The sequence below is a fragment of the Amblyomma mixtum genome, chromosome 1 (genome assembly GCF_055824585.1).
Source record: "Amblyomma mixtum isolate Tamu chromosome 1, ASM5582458v1, whole genome shotgun sequence".
Taxonomy (NCBI): domain Eukaryota; kingdom Metazoa; phylum Arthropoda; class Arachnida; order Ixodida; family Ixodidae; genus Amblyomma; species Amblyomma mixtum.
In genome coordinates, this window is record NC_143012.1 from 179,193,725 (window position 1) to 179,217,932 (window position 24,208).

A 24,208-nucleotide genomic window follows, 5' to 3' on the forward strand; every position below is an offset into this window, starting at 1 on the left:
AACACATCCAGAAAGCCCTGCACACAAGACGAAACCATGGATGCTTTAACGATTAATATTTTTAAGCAAAGAGCAAATTCAATTCAATCACACTCCCCCACCAACATCAACTTAAAAAGAGACCACCGGGAAAATTTTACCAACGCATCTGTGCCTGAGCCAAGTGCTCGACCACTGATGCCTTTTGCTTAACTGAGGCTTAAACGCTAAGCTTAGGCATTGAGCAGCCTGGAATTGAGGGCCTACCTTGAAACCAGCAAAATATTCTCTATGTCCCACAGCTCGGATAAGATATATAAAACGCTGTTTTAATTAGGGGTGTGCAAATATTCTGAAAATTCAAACAGCAAATCGAATAAATTTCCACCGAGTAAATGGAGAAGACAGGCCAATTGGTTTCCGATCACGGACGCTTACCTCAGCTGAGAGAAAATACTCCCAAATTGAGCGAGAAGCTTTAGCCCTGGTGTTTGGTGCGACACGGTTCCGCGATTACCTCTTGGGACGTGAGTTCACGCTTGTAACGGATCACCGCCCCTTGTTGGGTCTTCTCAGACAGGATCGTCAAACTTCTGTCATGGCTGCCGCCCGAATTCAGCGCTGGGCGCTTTTGCTCGGGGCATACAAGTACAAGCTCGTCTGCAAACCTGGCAAACAGATGCTAATTTCTGACGCTTTAAGCCGGTTGCCTCAATCGCTGCAGGAGCCGCAAGCGGAAACCGAAGATCTGTCGGAAATGGTGCTTATCATGGACGAATGGGACCAGCCAGCCGTTTCCCACCAAGAGATTCAAGCACTTGCAGCAGCTGACAGGTTTTTGCAAGCGATATGCAGGTACGTGACAGAAGGATGGCCCTCCGTCAAGGAAGGTGACAAAAGGGAAACATTGGAATTCCGGAAAAGGCGACATGAGTTGTCTGTGGAGAAGGGGCTGTTGTACTGGGGCCATCGTGTCGTGATACCAAGTGCAGCGCGTGAGACACTATTGAAGATGCTACACGAGTCTCATCAGGGTGCGTCTACCATGAAGACAAAGGCGAGGGCTAGTTTTTGGTGGCCCGGTCTAGATCAAGACATTTGTAGGATGGTCTCAAAGTGTCGAAACTGTGTGCAGGCGCAGCCCATGCCACCTGCACGGAACCCCGTCAGCTGGCTGATTTCGCGCGAGAGGTGGTCACGGCTGCATGCCGACTACGCAGGGCCAACAAGATGCTGTTGGTAATCGTCGACGCTCACAGCAATTGGATAGAATCCATTCCAGTATCTAGAGCAACCGCTACTGCCACTGCCGACTGCATGCGAACCTTGTTTAGCAGGTTTGGATTGCCCCGCACCATAGTTACGGATAACGGTACCCCCTTTACCGGGTCCAAATTTGCTGTATTTCTGCAGAAAAATGGAATCGAGCATATCCGGACCCCACCTTATCACCCTCAAAGCAATGGTCTCGCAGAACGGGCCGTGAGAACTATCAAGGAGGGTTTGAAGAGAATGCCTGGTGTGGAGTTGGCAACTGCTCTGGCGAGAATTCTTTGCAACTACAGGAATTCGCCACAGGCTTCAGGGTTTGCACCGTCCGAATTTCTTCTTGGGTACCGTTTGCGTACAAGACTAGACATGTGTTTTCCTCCTAGGAGCCACGAAATGCCCAAAAATCCAGCGGCTGATTCCGCCAGTTGGTACTTCGTCCCGGGAGATGCCGTTTATGTGCGCAACTACGGCGTCGAAGAAAAGTGGACACCAGGAAAAGTGAAATCTACGAGTGGTGCCCGTCTAGTCCCTGTAGCAACTGAGGACGGAGTCGTTCGACGCCATGTCGACCAGATCTGAAAACGCTCATCCGACACAGACGGAAGCAGGGAAACGTCGAGTCCGGAAAAATCTCCTCCTACGACCTTAGGAACACCGAATTACGAGGCTCAAGACCTTCCCGAGGGGCCTGTTCCTGAGAAACGTCGGTCCACAAGAACCAGAAAGCCAGTGGAGCGCTACGGCTACTAGGAGAAAGGAATGCTGCAGATAACAAAATCCGGACCACATGCGCCTCTCCGGCGCATGTGGTCCGCGCATGTGTCGATGGTCCTTCTTTCCTTCTTTCTCTCTTCTCTTTTCTCTATATATTTCCGAGCTGGAAATAAAGGGGCGTCTTTTCTGCTCTGCGAATCGGCCTGTTTTCATCACGTTGCTGCCGGCCTTTGGCCGGTAGAACGTAACACCTTGCTTCCCGCCATGGCACAGCTCTCCACGCACGTCAAGGGTATGCCTGGGTAGCATTTGCCAAAATAGGCCCGTTTCGTGCACATTAAAGATGTCCTTGGGCTGATATTTTGCAAGGATTTGTGGCCACTCCTCTTCCAACCACTTTTTGATGCTCTCGCAGTTAACCGTCTCACTTTCGCCAGAGATCGTTTTGCCTACGATGTCATAGCGTGCCTTAAACCTTTGCAGCCATCCGGAGCTGGCGACGAAGTTTTCGGCATTAAGGATACAGGCAAAGTCTTTTGCTTTTTGTTGAAGCATCGGTCCCGAAACCGGTATGTTCCGAGTTCTGATATCCAAAAACCATTTGTAGAGCGCCTTCTCCACGTCGCTGAATGCAGGGGGCCGAAGACGCTGTGCACTTGTCCGTGTGGTCTTTTGTGCTTGTGCCTTGATGGCATCTTTCTTCTTCAAAATTGTACTCAAAGTGCTCCTTGGGATGCCAAATAAGTCCGCAAGTACGCACTTCTTTTCGCCGCTCTCCACACACTGAATAATCTCGAGCTTGGTCTTTAACGTCAGCGCTGCTCTTTTTTTTCGCATTCACCGCCATCACAGCACTACGCACGCCCGCGCACCACACTCGACACGACCACCGACGCAGCCTCCACAAAACGCCACGACGACCACGCACGGCTAACACTAAAACGCAAAAGACGCAAAAGGACAAAAGCAACATTCCATCGCGCCGCTGCTGAAGTGGCGCTGTCAGCGATTGTGAGATGCGAACGATTTCTTTGGCTGTCAACTCTCACTGCCGACGTGGCATCTGTGGCGCTGTCGGCGCCTGCGAGGTAGTCCGGAACGGTTGCTGCGCCGCATAACACACTTGTAGTGCAACGAAGCCTGCCTCTTGAGGTAGTGCTTGGCGTTGCGAAGTTCGTTATATCCGTTTTATGCCGAACCGCGTTAGCTATAGGAAGTTAAAAATACATGTGTTTGATAAAAATATTTTGGAAGAGTTCGATATATTCAATAATTCGTTATATGCGTGTTCGTTATACCAAGGTTTGACTGTGTTTACACAAATACAGCACAAGTTTTTTTATTCTAGAAATCGTAATTTTAAGGAAGCCCCTCACGTTATATTCGGAACCAGGGTACGAATATACAGCAAATCCTCCCTGTTTGTCAGGACTGCTTCACCACCAGGTTCATGACACGCAAGGAGAAACCACAACTCTTTGCCTCAGTGGTTGCGAAGTGGACTGTGAACGAGTGGGAGGCACTGGCCTGCTCCACACACAGTGTCACGTGCATTTCTCAACTGTTTCCCGTTGAACAGCACTGACGGCACAGACGACAACGCCACACTCGAGAAGAGCAGCAAGGAAAGCAGTGACGAACATGAATAAACACACACAGATACGGTCTTCCACTCTTTATCGTCTGCTGCAGCGTTCTTGCACACCACTCGCTGCCGTGCATGAGCGGTGCAGCAGACGATGCCAAGTGCCTCTGCGCGAGCGCTACATTGGCAAAGTGTCTTTGGTGCACAAATCTGTCGACACTCAGCAGAGCACGGATAACCATGAACGTGTACTTGTTCATAACTTTTGTGTGCAGTACCATTTTGGCACTGTCTGTCATGTCTGCCGTTTGAGTTGCAATCTGGCGCTATGATCGTAACATTTTTTTTTTTCTTTTTCTTATGGGCGCAAACTAGCCCCTCGCATTTTTTTCATAGCTGGGTTACATTCACGTAAATACAGCACTCACAAAAGTCACACCAAGCACAAACTTAAGTCACACCATAAAACATATGGTAGACAGGATGGGTGCTGTAGTCCCCCCCCCCTTTTACTGCGTGTTCTGCCATGCATCTAATCTGCGATGCTAGACTTTATTACAGTGGCATGCATCAACCTCTCCAACGTGTTTCATTCCCCCTTTCAAGTTATATTTTGCTTTATATGCGGTGTTTATTATTGTGAGGACCACAATGAACTTTAAAGAATATATCCTACCTGCCGCAGTGGCTCAATGGTAAGGCGCTGGTCTATCGAGCCGGAGTACACGGGTTAGAACCCGACCGCGGCGACCATTTCGATGGAGGCGAAACGCAAAAGGCGCCCATGTGCTGTGCGATGTCAGTGCACCTTAAAGACCCTCAGGTGGTCGAAATTATTCCAGAGACCTCCACTGCGGCACCTCTTTCTCTCTTTCTTCTTTCACTCCCACCTTCCTCCCTTCCCTTACGCACCACTGCGCCATTTCCTTTTCTCAAAAACCAAACCAAACCAAAGAATATGTCCATACTTCAATGCGTATAAATTTTATACTTGATTATTGAATATAATTCTCTTTCTTTTTTCCCCTTTTTGTTTTCATTAAATGTATACATTCACCCAGCAGTGTCAGTACTGCCACCCTGTTCGTGGTGCAAGTTTTTGCAGGGACAAGGAACTAGTCAGATGATCACTGTTGTCGCCTTTTGCCTCTGCCCCATCACAGTGCTTCTGCAATGTGAAAAGCACGAGAAACAAACAAAAGGTGGCTGACCTGCGAGCCTGGTAGTCGACGGTGAGGCCGTTGGGCCAGAAGATGTCCTCCCGCACAATGACCTGCCGGGTGGTGAGGTTCCCATCCATGCTGGCCCGCTCGATCTTGGGGACGTCTCCCCAGTCTGTCCAGTACAGCAGTCTGCACAGTGCACACAGTGCTAAGTTTACTCCCTGCCCAGCCGAGGAGGATCTTCGGGGGGGGGGGGGGGGGGGGGGGGTTACTGTTTCACATCACTCAGGAACTCAGAAGTTTGACATTTCCTCGGAAGCCCACTCTGGTCCATCTGCTGTCACTAAGGCTGTCACACAGAAGAGGTTGCTTTTCGTGATGCCACTACATGCTACATGAAAAATGCGACTGCAGTATACGAAAATAAATAAAGTTGTCCAACCTTTTATGCTAGGCTTTTGCAATGTAAAGACAACACAGCTGCCGTAAACACTCATGCGAGGACTGCACTTTTTTTCCACAGTTTCGATGGGGTGCAGCCCTTACATGGGACTGGCGTTTTTTTACAAAATTTCTATGACAGCCCCGATGCGTGTCTCTTTTTCATGCTGTGACACAGATTTTTATGATGAATTTGCGCAGTCCCAGCGAATACTCCAAATACATAATTAACCCGAACTAGCAATGATGGGACACACACCCGACGACCGACACGAATTAAATGCACAAAGTAAAACAGATTGCTAGACCATTTTACTAGCAGACGTCGCAAGATTCTAAGGTAAGACCATGATCCTCCAAGGATCTGGCACTCAAATGACCAACGGTTCGTAGCAACACACCATGCATGTGACCCACAGCCGTCAGTGTGTAAAGATGCTCATTGCTGCAATGCAGTTATGGCTATTGGCAGAAATGTGCACTCATAGTTCCCAGAAAATAAATTTCCATGATATTTCTTTCCCCGCAATCATACTTCAGTGATGCAAATGAGTAAAATATCATTTAACACTTTAATAAGCAGAAGTACTTTTTTTTGCAAGAAAAATAGCTTAAATTTCTGTAGGACATACAGCCCTGGTTAAGGTAAGCATACGCAGAGTTGCGTGGTAAACATTGAAGCTACTTTGATACCACTGATTTTGCAGATGTAACTTGATGGCATGATGAAGTTACTTAAATGAAAAGAAAGAGCCTTCGCCCCTAATGTTCGTATACAGCAGTATCAGTTCATCCCATTATTACCTCAACAGAGCATCAGCAAGTGTCAGCATGCAGCTGGGAAGACAACCTCTCTTTCAAAGGTGCCTCCATGTACCACATTTTCAGCAAACCATAATGCTGCAGCGACACTCACTAGAGGGAGCACGGCCCATTCATTGCCTATTGCACTAGCACAAATAAAGCAGCATCAATTGCACGTTTCTAAGCTGTGGCCACTCTTCACACCACCCTTAACCTGCAATGGTCACCAGTTCTGAAGACTCAGATGTTCCAAGAGAGGAGACCAGACTTTTGTTCTCCATGCCTTGGGTGCCAGTGAATGTCATGGAATGCTGGAATATTTGAGACGGCTTTGGGCACACCGTGTTCTGAGCAGCAGCCCAGACTCACCCATCCGTGGGCACCAGAGCAATGGCCCGTGGCTGGTCCAGGTCGCGCCACACAAGCACCTTCCGGTGGGAGCCATCCAGCTCGGCCACCTCGAGACGGTTGGTCTCGGAGTCGGTCCAGTAGAGCTTGCGGCCCACCCAGTCGCAGGCCAGTCCGTCGGGGGACACCACCCCCATGGAGGCCACTGTCATGTCGGGGCCCGAGGCATCCAGCGGCCGGCGCCGGATAACCTCCAGCCCCACATCCGTCCAGAAGATGAGGCCGGCGTCATAAAGGAAGTCCACGGCCGCCGCATCCTCCAGGCCACCGACCACCAGCCGAGAGCTGTTGGCACGCCGGCCCGACGCATCGAGCTCCAGGATACGGATGTCCTTGCGGTTGGCAAACAGAAGGCGCACCCCTGCACAGCCGACAGAAGACAGTTAAGGCCACCACAAGTGCCGCCAACAGCAGAAAGAAGTGGCTGCGAATAAATACTCTCTCTCCCATAGCTGTTTCTCTGTTGCACCACACACAAGGGCAGAAGCCTGGAACCTATCTTTGCTGCGCAGGAACTTGACGATGAATGAAACAAGAGCTTGTATGCAGAGAAACTCAAGAATTAACTGACTTTTTAATAAAAATCTTTTTGCCATTACTCAAGAACTGCCCAAGTGGAAAAGGCTATAATTAGTGCTGTACTGCAAGGTAAATCTATAACACTCAGAAAAGAAGGCTGGAACGCACATGTACGGCAGAACTACACCAGTAGCTAGCTGTAAGCTCTCATCACCACTACTTCTGCTGGCTCACTGCATAGAATGGGCCTTGGTTCTGGCAGCCTGTAATGCCACAGGCAGCACGAGAGTATTTCAGTCATTTTCCCATAAATAACCTCAACCACATTCTAAATTTCACCAGCACTGCACCACCAATGTCTGCTCCTAGGGTCGGTAGCACTGCTTGTTAGCTCTCAAGGGTTAGATATTCACAAAAATAGGCATCTCAGTGCGTGGAGGGTAGCACAACAAGCTACTGTAGCTCAACTGGTAAAATGCAGCACATAAATTACCAGCAGCGTGGACTGAACTGGGGAGAGTTGTTTTCACCTACATTCGCTACTGAACAAAGGCCCCCCCCACACAGGTTTATAATCGGCCTTCTCCAACATGAGTCATGTCCACCCAACCCCAGCAAGCTTCCTTAACACATCTCCCCACCTGTAATTCTGCTTACGTTGTGTTTCCATTCCCTTGCTGCCCACTCTCTTACCCTACTACAGTGAACCAGAACAGACGCTTCCTTAACACATCTCCCCACCTGTAATTCTGCTTACGTTGTGTTTCCATTCCCTTGCTGCCCACTCTCTTACCCTACTACAGTGAACCAGAACAGACGCTTCCTTAACACATCTCCCCACCTGTAATTCTGCTTACGTTGTGTTTCCATTCCCTTGCTGCCCACTCTCTTACCCTACTACAGTGAACCAGAACAGACGCTTCCTTAACACATCTCCCCACCTGTAATTCTGCTTACGTTGTGTTTCCATTCCCTTGCTGCCCACTCTCTTACCCTACTACAGTGAACTAGAACAGACGCTTCCTTAACACATCTCCCCACCTGTAATTCTGCTTGCGTTGTGTTTCCATTCCCTTGCTGCCCACTCTCTTACCCTACTACAGTGAACCAGAACAGACGCTTCCTTAACACATCTCCCCACCTGTAATTCTGCTTACGTTGTGTTTCCATTCCCTTGCTGCCCACTCTCTTACCCTACTACAGTGAACCAGAACAGACGCTTCCTTAACACATCTCCCCACCTGTAATTCTGCTTACGTTGTGTTTCCATTCCCTTGCTGCCCACTCTCTTACCCTACTACAGTGAACTAGAACAGACGCTTCCTTAACACATCTCCCCACCTGTAATTCTGCTTACGTTGTGTTTCCATTCCCTTGCTGCCCACTCTCTCACCCTACTACAGTGAACTAGAACAGACGCTTCCTTAACACATCTCCCCACCTGTAATTCTGCTTAAGTTGTGTTTCCATTCCCTTGCTGCCCACTCTCTTACCCTACTACAGTGAACTAGAACAGACGCTTCCTTAACACATCTCCCCACCTGTAATTCTGCTTACGTTGTGTTTTAATTCCCTTGCTGCCCACTCTCTTACCCTACTACAGTGAACTAGAACAGACGCTTCCTTAACACATCTCCCCACCTGTAATTCTGCTTACGTTGTGTTTCCATTCCCTTGCTGCCCACTCTCTTACCCTACTACAGTGAACTAGAACAGACGCTTCCTTAACACATCTCCCCACCTGTAATTCTGCTTACGTTGTGTTTCCATTCCCTTGCTGCCCACTCTCTTACCCTACTACAGTGAACCAGAACAGACGCTTCCTTAACACATCTCCCCACCTGTAATTCTGCTTACGTTGTGTTTCCATTCCCTTGCTGCCCACTCTCTTACCCTACTACAGTGAACCAGAACAGACGCTTCCTTAACACATCTCCCCACCTGTAATTCTGCTTACGTTGTGTTTCCATTCCCTTGCTGCCCACTCTCTTACCCTACTACAGTGAACTAGAACAGACGCTTCCTTAACACATCTCCCCACCTGTAATTCTGCTTACGTTGTGTTTCCATTCCCTTGCTGCCCACTCTCTTACCCTACTACAGTGAACTAGAACAGACGCTTCCTTAACACATCTCCCCACCTGTAATTCTGCTTACGTTGTGTTTCCATTCCCTTGCTGCCCACTCTCTTACCCTACTACAGTGAACTAGAACAGACGCTTCCTTAACACATCTCCCCACCTGTAATTCTGCTTACGTTGTGTTTTAATTCCCTTGCTGCCCACTCTCTTACCCTACTACAGTGAACTAGAACAGACGCTTCCTTAACACATCTCCCCACCTGTAATTCTGCTTACGTTGTGTTTCCATTCCCTTGCTGCCCACTCTCTTACCCTACTACAGTGAACTAGAACAGACGCTTCCTTAACACATCTCCCCACCTGTAATTCTGCTTACGTTGTGTTTCCATTCCCTTGCTGCCCACTCTCTTACCCTACTACAGTGAACTAGAACAGACGCTTCCTTAACACATCTCCCCACCTGTAATTCTGCTTACGTTGTGTTTCCATTCCCTTGCTGCCCACTCTCTTACCCTACTACAGTGAACTAGAACAGACGCTTCCTTAACACATCTCCCCACCTGTAATTCTGCTTACGTTGTGTTTCCATTCCCTTGCTGCCCACTCTCTTACCCTACTACAGTGAACTAGAACAGACGCTTCCTTAACACATCTCCCCACCTGTAATTCTGCTTACGTTGTGTTTCCATTCCCTTGCTGCCCACTCTCTTACCCTACTACAGTGAACTAGAACAGACGCTTCCTTAACACATCTCCCCACCTGTAATTCTGCTTACGTTGTGTTTCCATTCCCTTGCTGCCCACTCTCTTACCCTACTACAGTGAACTAGAACAGACGCTTCCTTAACACATCTCCCCACCTGTAATTCTGCTTACGTTGTGTTTCCATTCCCTTGCTGCCCACTCTCTTACCCTACTACAGTGAACTAGAACAGACGCTTCCTTAACACATCTCCTCACCTGTAATTCTGCTTACGTTGTGTTTCCATTCCCTTGCTGCCCACTCTCTTACCCTACTACAGTGAACTAGAACAGACGCTTCCTTAACACATCTCCCCACCTGTAATTCTGCTTACGTTGTTTCCATTCCCTTGCTGCCCACTCTCTTACCCTACTACAGTGAACTAGAACAGACAGTGTAACAGGCAGGGGTCTCCACATGTCCATAGCGGCACCACCATTCGCCGCCCACTGAAGAGAACTCGATCGCAGCCCTGCCAGAAATTGGTGGATTACCACGGCATTCGAGTGGACACTCCATTTTTACCTAAACCACTGTTGGAGTACCGGCTGTGTAACTGAAAAGAAATGTTTCATTGTTATATGCACCACACACGCGATGCAATGCAAGTCCCCAATTCTGTTTGCATACGAACTCAGAACACCATAGGAACACGCCACCATGGTAGCTGAGTGCTTATGCTACTCGGCTGCTGGCCTGAATGACGCGGGTTCGATTCCGGCAGCGGTGGGTCGAATTTCGATGGAGGCTAAATTCTAGAGGTCCGTGTTCCGTGCGATGTACACGTTTAAGAACCCCAGGTGGTTGAAATTTCTGGAGCCCTTCACTACGGCGTCTTTCATAGCCTGAGTCACTTTGGGACATCAAACCCCCATAAACCATAAACCAAACCACAGGAACACGTTCAGGAGTGGGAGACAGCAGCCCAGCCACTTCGTTTGCTACTGGCAGGAGCAAGCACCCAATGGGCAGCCTCTCTCATGCGCTAGGTTGTCTCTTCTAGTACACTGTACCCTAAGAAACCAACAGTTATATATGGTCCGTACTGCATGCCCCATCCAACTCCATTTCTTCCTCTTGATTTCAATTAAGATATCACTAACTACACAGTTTGTTCTCTCATCCACGCAGCTCTCTTTATGTCTCTTTAATGTTACCGCTATATCAGTGTGAAGGCACTCATATGCTCACCAACAACAACCAAGAATCTTGTCGCTGTACATATGTACCGACGATCTTGTGCCGTTGCCTAGCAACCAGAGTTACAACCCGAGTTACTCGGGTAAGCTCGGGTAAGTTCGCAGCAGCATCACGCCAGCTGCGCGAGAGGTTGCTCGGGAAGAGCAACATGGGTTGCACAATCCCTACGGGTGGCTGGGGTAGAAACAGCCGCCTGCCACTGCAGTGGAGCACCTCTTAACAGCTGCTCGGTAGTAGTATGAGGATTCCCCGCCATCTATAACTGTTAAGTAGAGAATGAACAATCCTCAAGGCAGGAAGAAAGGACAAGCACCAACAACATGTTATTCTCTTTTTTACTCCAGGTTAAGTTATGGAATACTAGTTTGGGGAACTACAACAGCCTATAATAAATCAATAATCGCACAAAAAAAAGGTACTATGCTTGCGAGAGAATTACAGAGGCGATGACGCTTTTCATCAAATACAACATGCTGAATGCAAAGCAGGTCTACTACTTCTAACTAATGCAGTGGATTTATAGAAACAAACTGCATGTCTCTCAGATAGCACACAGCAAATACCAGATCCGTAATCTTATGAGGACAGCGCCTACAGTAAGACCGAACTATGGTCACAAACGCTAACTTCTCAGTGCACTAGACTATTGAACAGACCTGAAATGGCTATCGACTTAAACAAATCCTTCCCCGTTTCTAAAAGTGAATGTAGAAATTTCTTGGTTAATTTAGCTGTTTCATTCGTGACTCAATGACATGTATTATATCCTCCTGAGACCCGAAGTGAATTTGAGTGCACAAAAACTTTGTAGGGTTTCAGAATAAGCTGGTAGGAGTACAAAGGTGAAAAGTGAGAGATATTTTCTCAACAGAACTAATAGTTTCAGCTCAGCACGATGTCCAATATATTGGACACTAGGACTCTAGCCGTATTTTCCCACCCAGTGGGCGTGCCACAAAATACTTCCGATAAAGCTGTGAAAGTTGTGCGAAAAAAAAACTTTATTATGACAAAAGTCAAAGTAGCAAAATATACGTCAACTCAATAAAAAAGTTTCGCTGTGCTCACTTGCTGTGTGCCTTTTCGAAGCATCTTCTGTCTTTTGTTATGCAGAACTGCTGACATTTTGTGCAAAAAAACTTTGTTTTCATGGTGCACCCCTCAAACCTGCAGCGCGCAGCGTTAGCTGCGTCAGACAGCCTTGGGAAGTGGTAGGCACTTTTGTTGGTCTCTCCTCGTCGAGCTTGCTTTGATGGTGGGCTCCACTCAACTTCACTGTCACTCTCTGTTTCTGGTTTTTTTTTTCTTGACGTTTCTTGCTTCTTGACGTTTCTTGGGTTTCTTGCTCTTTCTGGATCGACAATAGTGTCGTCGTCGCTGTCCGATAGGTCAATGTCTGATGTGTTGGAGGCTGCCGCGGTGGCTCAGTGGTTAAGGTGCTCGGCTGCTGACCCAAAAGACGCGGGTTCGATCCCTGGCGGCGGCGGCTGGAATTTCTTTGGAGGAGAAATTCTAGAGGCCCGTGTACTGTGCGATGTCAGTGCACGTTAAAGAACCCCAGGTGGTCGACATTTCCGGAGCCCTTCACTATGGCGTCTCTCATAGCCTGCTTTGGGACGTTAAACCCCATAAACCAACTAAACCAACCAACTGATGTGTTGGCTTGTGCAATTCTTTGTAAAACTGCTTCGGCCGTCTCATCAGGAACGCGAAGCCTGTCTCCTACAACAAAAAAGACGTTATTTCGTCCCCAGCCGTTAAATACCAGCAGTATTCGTTTACAGTTATTGCGAAAGCCATCTCAAAAGCGCGGTCAAAATAACCGGGCTGAGTCCCAGCGTCCAACGTATTGGACACGTGAAATCAGATTGAAAGCACAGAAAAGTTAGGTCATGTAGAGTTACAATTATGATATCTACATGTTTTCTGTTCTATTTTTGTCGATATCCAACAAATTTTACTCGTTCAAAGTAGGTAGAAATCGCAGAAACAACACTTACTTCTCCGGCAGGTGCCATAGAACGCCGCGCCGCTGAACGCCGCCGTTTTCAAAGTGTTTTGGCGGGAAAGTGAGCAGTTTAATTTCAAAAAAGGTGCACAGATGGCGCCACCAGTTGTCCAATGTATTGGACAAGGGGGTTTTATGAAGATGAATCTTTCGGCGCGGGAGTACTGGCTTAAAAGCTAATGTCCAATATATTGGACAAATTGCCATACACGGGTCTCAGGAGGATATATAGAATTTTTGCAACCACATCTGCTGAATCATCAAATCAGTTATTTCCGCGGCTGCAGATGAAAAGTGCATCCAGTGCTTTGTGCTTTTCTAGTTCTAAAGTAACACTTCCGATTTTTTTCTTTTAGTTTTGATGTATGTAGTGCTGGTTTAGCACTTGTTGAATATTGTTGCCTTGCCCTTTGCATACTGACCTACATATATTACCAGAAGCCTTGCTTTGTTTTTACTGTTTTGGATCATTTTGTCTGATGTGAAGAGTGATCCAACGTTTCCTTCAATATTTTGAAAAGTTGCTTTCTATATCTGCACTGCTGGCCGAACTGCGTGCTCCGTACACTGATGTAGAAACTTGTACAAGGGGCCAAGGACTTGTCATACTTTTAGACCTCAGCATTGGCCCCCTCATTTGACACCGGCTAAGGAACAAAATAAAGCGAAAAAAAAAGACAATGAAAACAAAAACCCGCTCATTTCGCAAAACCATCTTATACGACAGATACCTCAACAAGGCAAAAGGCACATGGTGTTCTGTAGTGACCACGGACCCATACAGCTCACAAGCACCATTCTAACCCCAGACATGTGACTATGTTCATTCTTCTTTCTGCCTAGAGAGTTGAATAGCACTTCCATCCAAGCTTTCACAGAACGCCCACAGTGCTTACTTAGCCCACCCCTGCATGCACTAAATTAAACATTGCTTTCTGCAGCGATTGGCTACTGGGACACAAGCTACATTTCAGTACTCGAAGCCAAAGAAATAGGCTTAGCAATGCTGAAAAGTCAGACGCAGACGGATCCAGAAGCTGCCCAAAGCACAAGACATCATAGCTGCTTAAGTATCGTGTTTCATCATCTTAATGATTTCTCAGTGTAACAGAAGTGAAGTAGTTTTGGCCCTGCTACACTCATCTAGCCTGTGTTCACTAACAAAAGCAAGTCAGTGGCAAACATTCACATGAAATATAAATTTCAGAAATAAGTTACTAAGGTGCAAAATGGGCACGACCAATGGAATACTGGTCCTGTTAGACTGATTGATTAATCAGTGTCCCCATCGGGGGCCGCAATAGTGGAAGGTCAGGAATGAGAAAGGCTCTCAATATATTCATTAGGAAACCTGCAACTGCACTAAGACGCCAGTATGTGGACGTGACGTGTTAAAGCCGAGACAGACAGGCCAAACACGTAACTGAAGTGAAGAGGACTGGTTTCGTGGGGTTTCATGTCAACGACTCAGGCTACAAGGGATGCTGTCATGAAAGGCTCTGGAAATTTTGATCACCTGGGGTTCCTTAATGTACAGTCGCCATCAAAAGTAAATGGAAGGCGACTTTGCCAAAAAAAAAATTAATTTCTTTAAATCTAAAGCATAATGGTCCATGTTTGTTGGTGCACAGTGCGATTCGCACAATCACAATTAGTCTGCACATATGTATTCAAGAATGCATGAATTGAGCGGGCAGTGATTAAATTTTTTCGTTAAAACTGCCTTCCATTTACTTTTGACGGCACCTGTACACTGTCATCACACAGTACACGGGCCTCTAGCATTTTTCCTTCATCAAAATGCGGCTGCCGTGGCTGGGAGCAAACCCGTGTCTATCGGGTAAGCAGCCGCAGCGGCTGAAGTGAGGGGGCCTATCAGGCTAGGCAGGCAATAAGCAAATATGGTTTCCATCTGTCACTCCAAGGACTGCAGTTCTCAGACCTAGGCGCGTAAGGAGCTAAAGAGTCTGTACAAACATGGCTATCTTCTTTTTCAATGACTTAGTATGTAGTAGTACTTTGTGTACTGTTCCTTGTGACTGCGTTTTTCACCACTTTATTCGCTTCATGATGCAAAATCAACTCCCCCAAAACTAGATTTTCATGACCCACCAGAGCACAATTAAATTTATTCAAGGACGTACTTGCGCAAAGAAGACGGGGACAAACGAAGCAACACATAAGACATGTCCTTTGAGCACGTACATACTTTTGAAGAAATGAACCAGCCCACCGAAACAAAAGTACTAATTTATTTTAGTTGGTTTACTTACACATGATGCTAGTTTAGCTCATAAAACCAAGTGACCAGGCACAAAAGCAGCCATGCACAGAAGCAAAAGCTCATGAAACTTCACTACACTTCTCTGCTATTCTCTACTATGTGCAGTAATAAGCAGGAAAAAAGGAAAACGTGCAATTGCTCCCGCCATGTGCGTCTATCATGAGGTATGGCATAGCACGCATGCAACTTAATATCAAAGGTATGACCCTGACAGGAGACATCAAAGGAAACGCTATCTCATGAGAGCTCTCGACATGACTCTGCAAACACCTTCAAGTTTAAGTGTCGGGAGATAACGGGCACCTAGGTGAAGAGGGTAAAGGCGTGCCGCTGAAGAAGTTATAGATAAGCCCAACGGCCTTTTTTTTGGAGAGCAGGCTGTTTTCCCCGCCACACTTCCCAACCACAAGGCAAACACTTTCCTCGACCATAAGTCACACCACACCGACTTCTCACTCGCAGTTACCACCGGTTAATGAGGTATTTCAACTGCTTTCCTACACAAGTCAGGCACCATGCTGTACCGGTGTTACTCCTAGAATCAGATTTTTCTCATCTGAGATTGAATTCCGGGAACAACCACAGAAACTTGAGTTCTTCAGAAATGCATAACCCACATCACCTTGGTGCCGAAATAAGTCAGCACCAAACAAAATGTACAGTTATAAAAAATTGTAGGGGACACTTAGCTTCACCTTAAAGGTATGCCATAATAGCACAATGGGTTAATAGTCATATACGCAGAAGGTCATTCTGTACTTTGCATTCATAGATCCCCGGGAGTCCTCACACCCCTCCCGGAGCAATGGTGCAGTGGCTAAGCGATGCGCCACTGCCCTGCGATGGCAGGTGCTCCCAGCGGTAGGTCTTGTGCTGCCCAGGTTGCTCTTCCCGAGCGACCAGTCATTAACTTAACTGCCACCTGCCACGGTGGGCAGTTTGCTCACAATCCGGTAAGCAGGTTATGATGATTTTGCAAGGTCACATGACCCAGAAGGCCCACCTGCCGAGCCATACCCGTGATTTTTTCGCTCACAACGCCGACACCAGATTTTCCAGTGAATGGGGCCTTTAACGCTATTGCGTTAATAATAGGGACCCTCTATAAGCTCTCTGCTATTTCATCTCGAGTTGTTAACACTAAGCCTAACAAGAAAAGAATGGCACTAAGACATTTCGGCGGGCTAAGTGGTCATGAAGCATCATGAAGTGAACAGCACAATGAAGACATACACACAGTGGGATAAAGAATGAGAACGAACACAGCCTACTGTGTGTGTGCGTCTCAGATTACACTGTTCACTTCATAACAAGAAATGAAAAAGTTATTCATTTCATGGATTAAGGCAAAAAGGAGCCTGCAAGTCATGTAATTAAGCCACACAGAGTAGGCCATAGAGTTGGGGCAGAGCTCTTGAATTGGCCACATTACCCACAGGGTGAAATAGTCAGTAACAGCCATGAGGTAACGATTACCAAATTACTGACACGGCAGAATTACCTTAAGCATTAATATCAGTATTAAAAGTACTCATCCAAAAAACTTCTGCGCAAGTCAGTGATGCCTGATCATTCAGCAGTTAAAAAGCCCACACATTAGCAATGGACCTTGGCCTCCCACCTTGACTTCATTGTGAAGTGCACTGTGGTGCAGTTCTAAACCAGGCTGTGATTTCGTAGCAGTGAGCCGATTTCAGAGGTGCATTCGAAGAACCACCCACTGAGCACACGGTGTCACTAAAACACTATTCATGTGATCTTGAACTTTCAAATTTCTTAGCAGGTCCAAGCGCCTCCCGTTAAAGCCTCATCATTACCAACGGGGTTGTATATCTCAATGTGTGGAAGCTGGTGGACAGCTGTCAGTGCCCGTCGGTGTTGCCGCCACTAAGCACACGCTTTCAACAACCCATCTTTGAATGATGCAGTGGGACATCTCAGGAAATCATGTCTATTAAGCAATTATGGAGATATCCAGTCTGACATGCACACCATCATAGACTGCTCCATAGCTGGGAGCAGAAATTAGCCAGCTAAGAGCTTCAGAGCAGCTATCACTAATCGCCACTGTTCATAGCATGCTCACCACCCCCACTGTCATCATTCCCATTGGAACCACAGACTGTGACATATTACTAGCATTAAAGTACACACAAAGGACAGAGAGCAGAAGAACACAGGACAGACGCTAGCATCTACCCTGTGTGTTTCTGCTCTCTGTCCTTTGTGTGTACTTTACCGCTAGTAATGTGTCACAGTCTGTGGATCAAAACCACCAACTAGGCCAACTTTACTCTTCAACTCTTTCACTACCGCGCCATAGGCCATCGTTCGCATATGATCGATTCAAATCGCCCGCTCAAAAAAGCTCATTTTGGAGCGTCGTGAACGTGCTACGCCATCTAGTTAGCGAGCTCAACCACTGCTCTTTCGATTGCAGCCTTGGTTTTAGTGTTTTCACATGAGGGGGCGCCGTGAAAAATAAAACTTTGAACGGCCGCAGCAGCGTCAGCCGGAGAAAATGGCGTCCGCATCGCTGCTCGCTCCTCGAAAGCTAACACCGAGCACGTCGGCCGGTTTCGGTTTCGTTTTTTGCTACGAAAGCAGTGGTTATTAGTCGGGCAACAATGTACAAATGTCGGATTTCGGTTTCGACAGCGAGACTTCACCTCGGGCGCCTGGAACGTCAGCGCGTACTTGCATGTAAGTTCTGTTTTCGTTCGCTGTGTGTTTTCTGCGGTGCATACGGTTTGTAATTGATGACAGTGGTTTATTTTTGTGCTTCAAGGTCTTGACAACGTATGGCGAAGACAGTTTGCCAAATGCTCAAGGTCGCGTCGCGTTTTTCAACCAAGACGACAGCTAGGTGTCCATATCGGCACATCGCTGCGGAGCGGCGCTCGGAGATTCGCTCGACTTTTCGACTTTTTTTTTATGCTCTTCACGGCGAAAATGATGAAGACCGTGTGCGGAAACATCAATAAGTATGCATGGATGAAGATTTTCAGCAAATTCGGCGTGACGGCTCATGGGAAGACGTGAATCTGTTGGATATTCTGATGTTCATTGGAATCATCATATACATTGGAATTGTTGACCTGCCACAACTGTATCTCTACTGAAATACCAAAATAATCTATTCTGGCCCTCTGCCATCAAAAATCATTTCTCAAAATTGGTTTTTCGCTTTTTTGTTTGTTTGTTTGTTTGCACGTAACGGACCCGGATGATTCAGTGGCGGCAGCTTCTATTGGCAAGACTTGGAAAGTGTCCTGGCTTTTGAACCACATCGATAAAACTTATTTCATGGATCCTGATGTTTTAGAGCTTGCCTAAAATGCCAAATTTTATCAGCTGGCTTTCAGGGAGCAGCTCATTCAAGAAATCTTCGGGTATGATGAGGGAAAAGAAGTCCACGCCCCCAATCCTCCCATAGAATCCATTCAACACCAACCGAAAAGAATGAAAAAAAAGAAGAAACTGCAAGCTCAGCTATCAGAGAACAAGGGAGGAACAAAGATAAAACCTTATGTGAAGCACTTGTCAGTCTACCTCTGCTTCACATCTTCACCCCTGATTGCTCTTCACAGTGGCACCACAGTCATGACCCCTGACTTGACAAGCCATGGAAAGTGCAGTAAATTTTTCTCATAGCTGAAACTGTGAATAATGACAGCTATAAACATGTGCAACAGTTTGTATATTCCAGTTTTCCTCTAATCAAGTTGGGGCTTAGTGCAGCCGGTAATTTTTGTTTTTGCTATATACTTTTTTTGTATTTTTAGCAAATTTCACAAGTAAATGTTCATTTACTTTTGCACACACAGCTCTGCTGTTTGTTTCATTCAGAAGTGTAACTAATAAGCTACAATTTCATGCATTGCAATATGTGCTGGGTGTATCAGTTCTTGTGAAAAAAATATTTCTTTCAGTACACTCCAAATTGTGCATTTTTCCGCGGTAGCGAAAGAGTTAATCATATTCCCATTGGAATGCCCAAGAACAACTGTTATGCTTCAGGCACTGTGCCCAACACCAGCATCACCAGCTTTCTTGAATCCAAGCTGCACTCACGGGTTTATGGCTGCATTAGAGCAGTGTAACCTGTGGAACTCAGAGGTTAACTATTTCACTACGGGCATGACCATCGGAGTGCCGACTTCATAACTCCATGGAACGACAACCAGCAATAGATCATGTTGGGTGAGACCCCGGAAAAACCTTAATGGTCACAGGGACACTAGGACCAACTCCATGCAACTTCTGTTCAAAGCAAAAGTCAATTCTGTTCCTTTTTCTGGGTATGTTTATGTTTGTCTGGAAGCAGAAGATGTACTTATTACCGAGAAAACCGCATTCAAAAATTTCCCCAACATTTGATCCAAACTCGGGACGTGTACATTGAAAAGTGCAAAGTTATGACACAAACACAGACAACCACAAGGAGACAGCATACACAAGCATTAACCTCTGCTACAGTGGGTGCCGGGACACCCTGGTGCTTTCACCCTGTGGTTGTCTATGTTTGTGCTATAACTTTGTACTAAATCATTATGCACCAACGCGTCCAAAACGAAGTTTTAATGAAGTACACTGAAAAGGACTCCATGATTACCGCTTCACACTGAATGTCCACGGCCAAAAAACTGGGCTGATGCCCCACAGTTTATTTTCAAAATTAGTTTAAGGCAGCAAAAACTTTTTTTTTAACCTTTTCCAGCCTGTGAAAATGTGGGTGATGATGATGATAGTGGATTTTTATGTTGCAAGGGCATGTGTGGCCAAAGAGTGCCACGGCACAAGGTATATACTTCATCTACACAGGGTAGGGTCAAGGAAGTTTCAAGTGTTTAAACCCGAAGGAACCAAGCACCAGGCCAGAGGAAAGCTTGCACCCATTGCACCACTGGTGGGTATTCGATGGCAGTGGGGATCAAAGCCCACAGCTGCCGCATAAGAGAGCTGTTCCCCCCCCCCCCACCCTTGGCCTAGAGTCGAGGGGGATGTTCTGTTGGACAATAAAAGTTCTTTCCCCCTCCTGAAAACAGTGCAGTGAGCTATGGAAACTAATATGACAGTGTAACAGAAAGAGAGCAGTGCAGATCATGGAACAAGTATGAGTAAATGATATCCTAGTTGAAATCAAAAGGAAACAGTGGGCACAGACAGGACAAGTAATCTGAAGGCAAGATAACTGATGGTTGTTAAGGGCAAAGGACTGGATTCCAAGAGAAGGCAAGCGCAGCAGGGGGCGGCAGAAGGTTAGGTGGGCGGATGAGATTAGGAAGTTTGCAGGGATAGGGTGGCCAGAGCTGGTAGAGGACAGGGTTAACTGGATGGATATGGGAAAGACGAAACTACATGACCTAGGAGACATGCCACAGAAACATACACCAGACTGATCTCCAGAAGCCAATGTTTTTAGCAGCCACTAAAGCCCTGATACCACGAGCACTTTGCCCCCCCCCCCCCCCACCCCAAATGTTACGCTAGCTACACTGAACACGTTTCATGCTGAGCAGCAGAATGTTAAAACCACTCAGTTACCACAATGTCAGACCGCGTTATGAGTGACACCAGAAGACAAAGGACCAAACTTATTTTCCAGTGGTTGTAGACAGCTTCAACAATGCTATCTCGCACATCACTGTGATGTCCACAAAAAGTACAAGAGGCTATCATACCTCTCAACACTTAGAGAATGCAAATATTACAGCAGCTACTTGAAGCGTGCATTTTCCTGAAATTGCTAAAGGTGTAAAGAAAGTACACTTTGGTACCATTCAGTAAACACTATCTGAAAGCAACTTTTTTACACTGTTTGAAACATGTACTGGCTCTTCATAATTATTTATTGATGATTAATGCCATAAAAATATCTCCTATTGTGCTTAGCTTCCACTGGACTTGTTTCACTGCCGGGTAAAATTTTATACTACTAACCAAAACCGCTCCATGACCCCATTGTGGAGAAAATAGTGGTTAGCCATTGTGCATAAGTTGCGAAGTAAAATTTTTCTGCTGGAAGTAATTGTGACACCCCTGTCACACTAGAAAACTTGCCGTCATTTGAAGTGAATGAGATACCAGATATAGTCATGTACACAGACAACACAGCTCTCGTAGTCACAAGAGACGATATGGAAGAAATTGAGGCCAAAAGCCAATGCAGAACTATCTAACATCTCTCGCTGGTTCATGCAAAATAAATTAACTGTGAATGTGCAAAAAACCAAATACATGGCAATCCACTCCCAGGATAGATCAATCACCTAAAATATTAAAATGAACAACTGCGAACTTGAAAGGATTGGATTATTAAGTACCTTGGCACAATAATAGATAACGGTTTGAATTGGCAAGCGCGCATCAAATCAGTCTGCGCAAAGCAATCATCTGGCTGTCATATACTACTACAAGAAAGAAATTATTTCTAAGATAAGGTGTTAAGAATGTTACATTTTGCATTTATTTGAAACAACTTATCTATTGTATAGACTCTTGGGGATGGACATACATGACATATCTTCAAATACTAAGGCAGCTACAAAAACGAGCTTTGCGAGTAATTACAAACTACAGTTATGACCATGCAAGCAAGGTGCCGTTTCATGGATTACAGGCATTGCCTTTCGACATACTCTGTGAAAAAAATTGGCACATAACTTCAACGTTCCCCCAACAAAAAATGCGTATGGGGACCAGCAACTTCAATTTAGGGGCACAAAAATATGGAATAGCTTTCCGTTGGAAGCGAAAAGTGCACACAATTTTTCCGCACTAGAGAGGAAACATTTTACGTCCTTGATTTCTCATGTTTAAGAATTATAACATCTTGGATTAGTGTTTTGAATTATAAGGTGCATTTCCCAAGTAATATAGTGCTGTTATTAAGTTGTATTTCCCATTTATATACCAGGTGTCCCAGCTAAATGTAACCAAGCTTTTAAAAAACACGGGATGCCTTAGCCGTCTGAAACCAAATGAGGGTTGTTTAGAGTCAAGTGACCTAGTCTGCAGTATTTTTTTTGTTCTTCAAGGTTGACTAATTAGTTAAGCTTAATTAACTAACTTTTTAATTATTGACTTGAGGAACAAAGTGTCAATGGAAAAGTTGTACATCGCTTTGAGAAACAGCTTACTGAGAAATTTGCAGCAAAGTAATAATTACGTAAAGTAGTTTTTTTACCGGGCTTTAACCGTAACCCGCACAATACGAAAAAGCTTCCACATGACAACTGTGCCACTTCAATGTCCCAAGACGCGCCTTAAAGAATAAAATCCATTTTTTCTGAAGTCCTCTCCTCGATGAGACTTTGGGTGCACATTGGGGCGGAGAAGTGAGCGAGCAGCTGGTCACGTGACAACTTTCTTTTAAGGCCAATAAATGAAGCTACGTAAATCGTAACTTGACGGAAACAGCACTACTAGCTGTTTTTCGAGGCGATCTAAAACATTTTCATTGACACTTTCTTCCTGAAGTCAATAATTAAAAAGTTAGCTAATTAAACATAACTAATTAATGAACTTTGAAGAGCGAAAAAATACTCAAGACTAGGCCACGCGACTATGAACACCCCTCAGTTGGTTTCACTGGACTAGGACACTTCGCATTTTTTATAAGTTTGGTTACATTTAGCTGGGACACCCGGTATAGTGCTATACTTATACTGTATTGATGTATGCAATACAGTATCCGTTGTAAATACTGCTTCTGCTTCCTCTTACTGAACATTTTGGTTTGTATCCTTATGTATACAATGCCTGTTTAATTGCACACTTGACTTGGACCCACTTACTAGCCATTGGCTAAGGGTCCAAACAGTTCTACTGCCCTTTTGTACTGCACAAGGAACCAAATAAACCTTGAATTGAATTGAAATGTCATTTGCTCTCTTTCAATCCTGCATGTTACAAAAATGTATTCATTTATTACAGCAAAGGCAATCAAAAGATAAAAACATAAGGGATGCAAAAAGTGTATCTACAATGTTTGAAATAGTAATAAAGCGAGCGTTATTAACTACTTCAAGACCTTGTTTGTACTAATTTAACTCTTTCCTTACTCCAGGAAAACAGGCAATTTCAGGCAGTGCTCATAAGAAAATTACTCAGCCATGAAATCAAAAGTTTTGCTTCATTACTTATCAGGGTGTAGCTAATTGACACCTCTTTTTAATTACGTAAAGGAAAAAACAGGTTGCATATTGCTTCTGAAGGGAAAAAATATTTGAATGGAAAAAGTGAGTCGATCACACAAAAATTAATATATTCAATCGGGAAAAAAAAGGAGAACAAAAAACATTTGCATACATGTTTTATGTACTACTTACTACTTCAGAAATGAGCATTAAAAGTTCCAGAACTCTACAAGCTAACCTTCTGATCAGTAAAAAAAAAAAAAAATCATTGCTTTTGGAAGCGCTTTACACATGCCCATGACATTTTTATGAAAACTCGATCTGCTTCAAGGCTACTGGCAAAGAATCCTTTAGGACATGTCCGGTACTTTCACAGAAGCTTGAAAAGCAGCAAATCTCAGCGATGGCGAAAATGAAATTTATGAAGAAGCACCTGTCGAGTGTTGATGCTGTGGGATCACGAGAACAGTGCCATTGTTGAGCAGGGTATGTGCAAGAAAAGGACGCCATCTTGGATTCCACGCTCGTTGTGATCGCTCTGCGTTGAGACGTTTCACGGGAAGTTCAAAAATGTTCGAAAAAAGCAGGGTGACAAAAATATCAAATAATAAACTGAGGCACAGTTTCTTTTTGCAACGCACTGGGGGCGGCGCTACTGCTAAAAAATGGCCCAATTATGTCCCATGGGTAATTTTGTGCCATCAATCAATACGATCAATTTGAACAGGTGCAGTTAGAAAGAGTTAATGAAAACAACTTAGGTAATTGTATAGTACTACTTCAGCTGCACATCATAATACAAGACTCAAGTGAACTAAGAAACAAATAACTGTAAGCAAACAACATGTCCGAAAAGGGCGACACTAT

The 24,208-nt window shown here is 45.5% G+C and overlaps 2 protein-coding genes across 5 annotated transcripts in view; one reads left to right on the forward strand and one right to left on the reverse strand.

Annotated features, from left to right (window-relative positions):
* Positions 1-4,934, forward strand: part of crim (QVR superfamily protein crim) — a 64,203-nt gene extending 59,269 nt beyond the window's left edge. Inside the window, exon 5 of the mRNA XM_089559985.1 lies at positions 4,714-4,934. Within this exon, the coding sequence (XP_089416111.1) occupies positions 4,714-4,729 (16 nt within the window). The 3' untranslated portion in view covers positions 4,730-4,934. The remainder of the gene's footprint in view (positions 1-4,713) is intronic.
* The window catches only part of arr (low-density lipoprotein receptor-related protein 6), a 123,863-nt gene that overhangs the window by 46,104 nt on the left and 53,551 nt on the right, over positions 1-24,208 (reverse strand). For 2 of the 4 annotated variants that reach the window (XM_089559932.1, XM_089559924.1), the window contains exons 2-3: positions 6,328-6,727; positions 4,762-4,902 (exon numbers count right to left, since the gene is read on the reverse strand). In XM_089559932.1, the coding sequence (XP_089416058.1) occupies positions 4,762-4,902; positions 6,328-6,518 (332 nt within the window). In that variant the 5' untranslated portion in view covers positions 6,519-6,727. Of the gene's footprint in view, positions 1-4,761; positions 4,903-6,327; positions 6,728-10,899; positions 11,171-23,774; positions 23,880-24,208 lie in introns of all 4 variants that reach the window. The other 2 variants (XM_089559920.1, XM_089559940.1) reach the window with 2 other exon arrangements.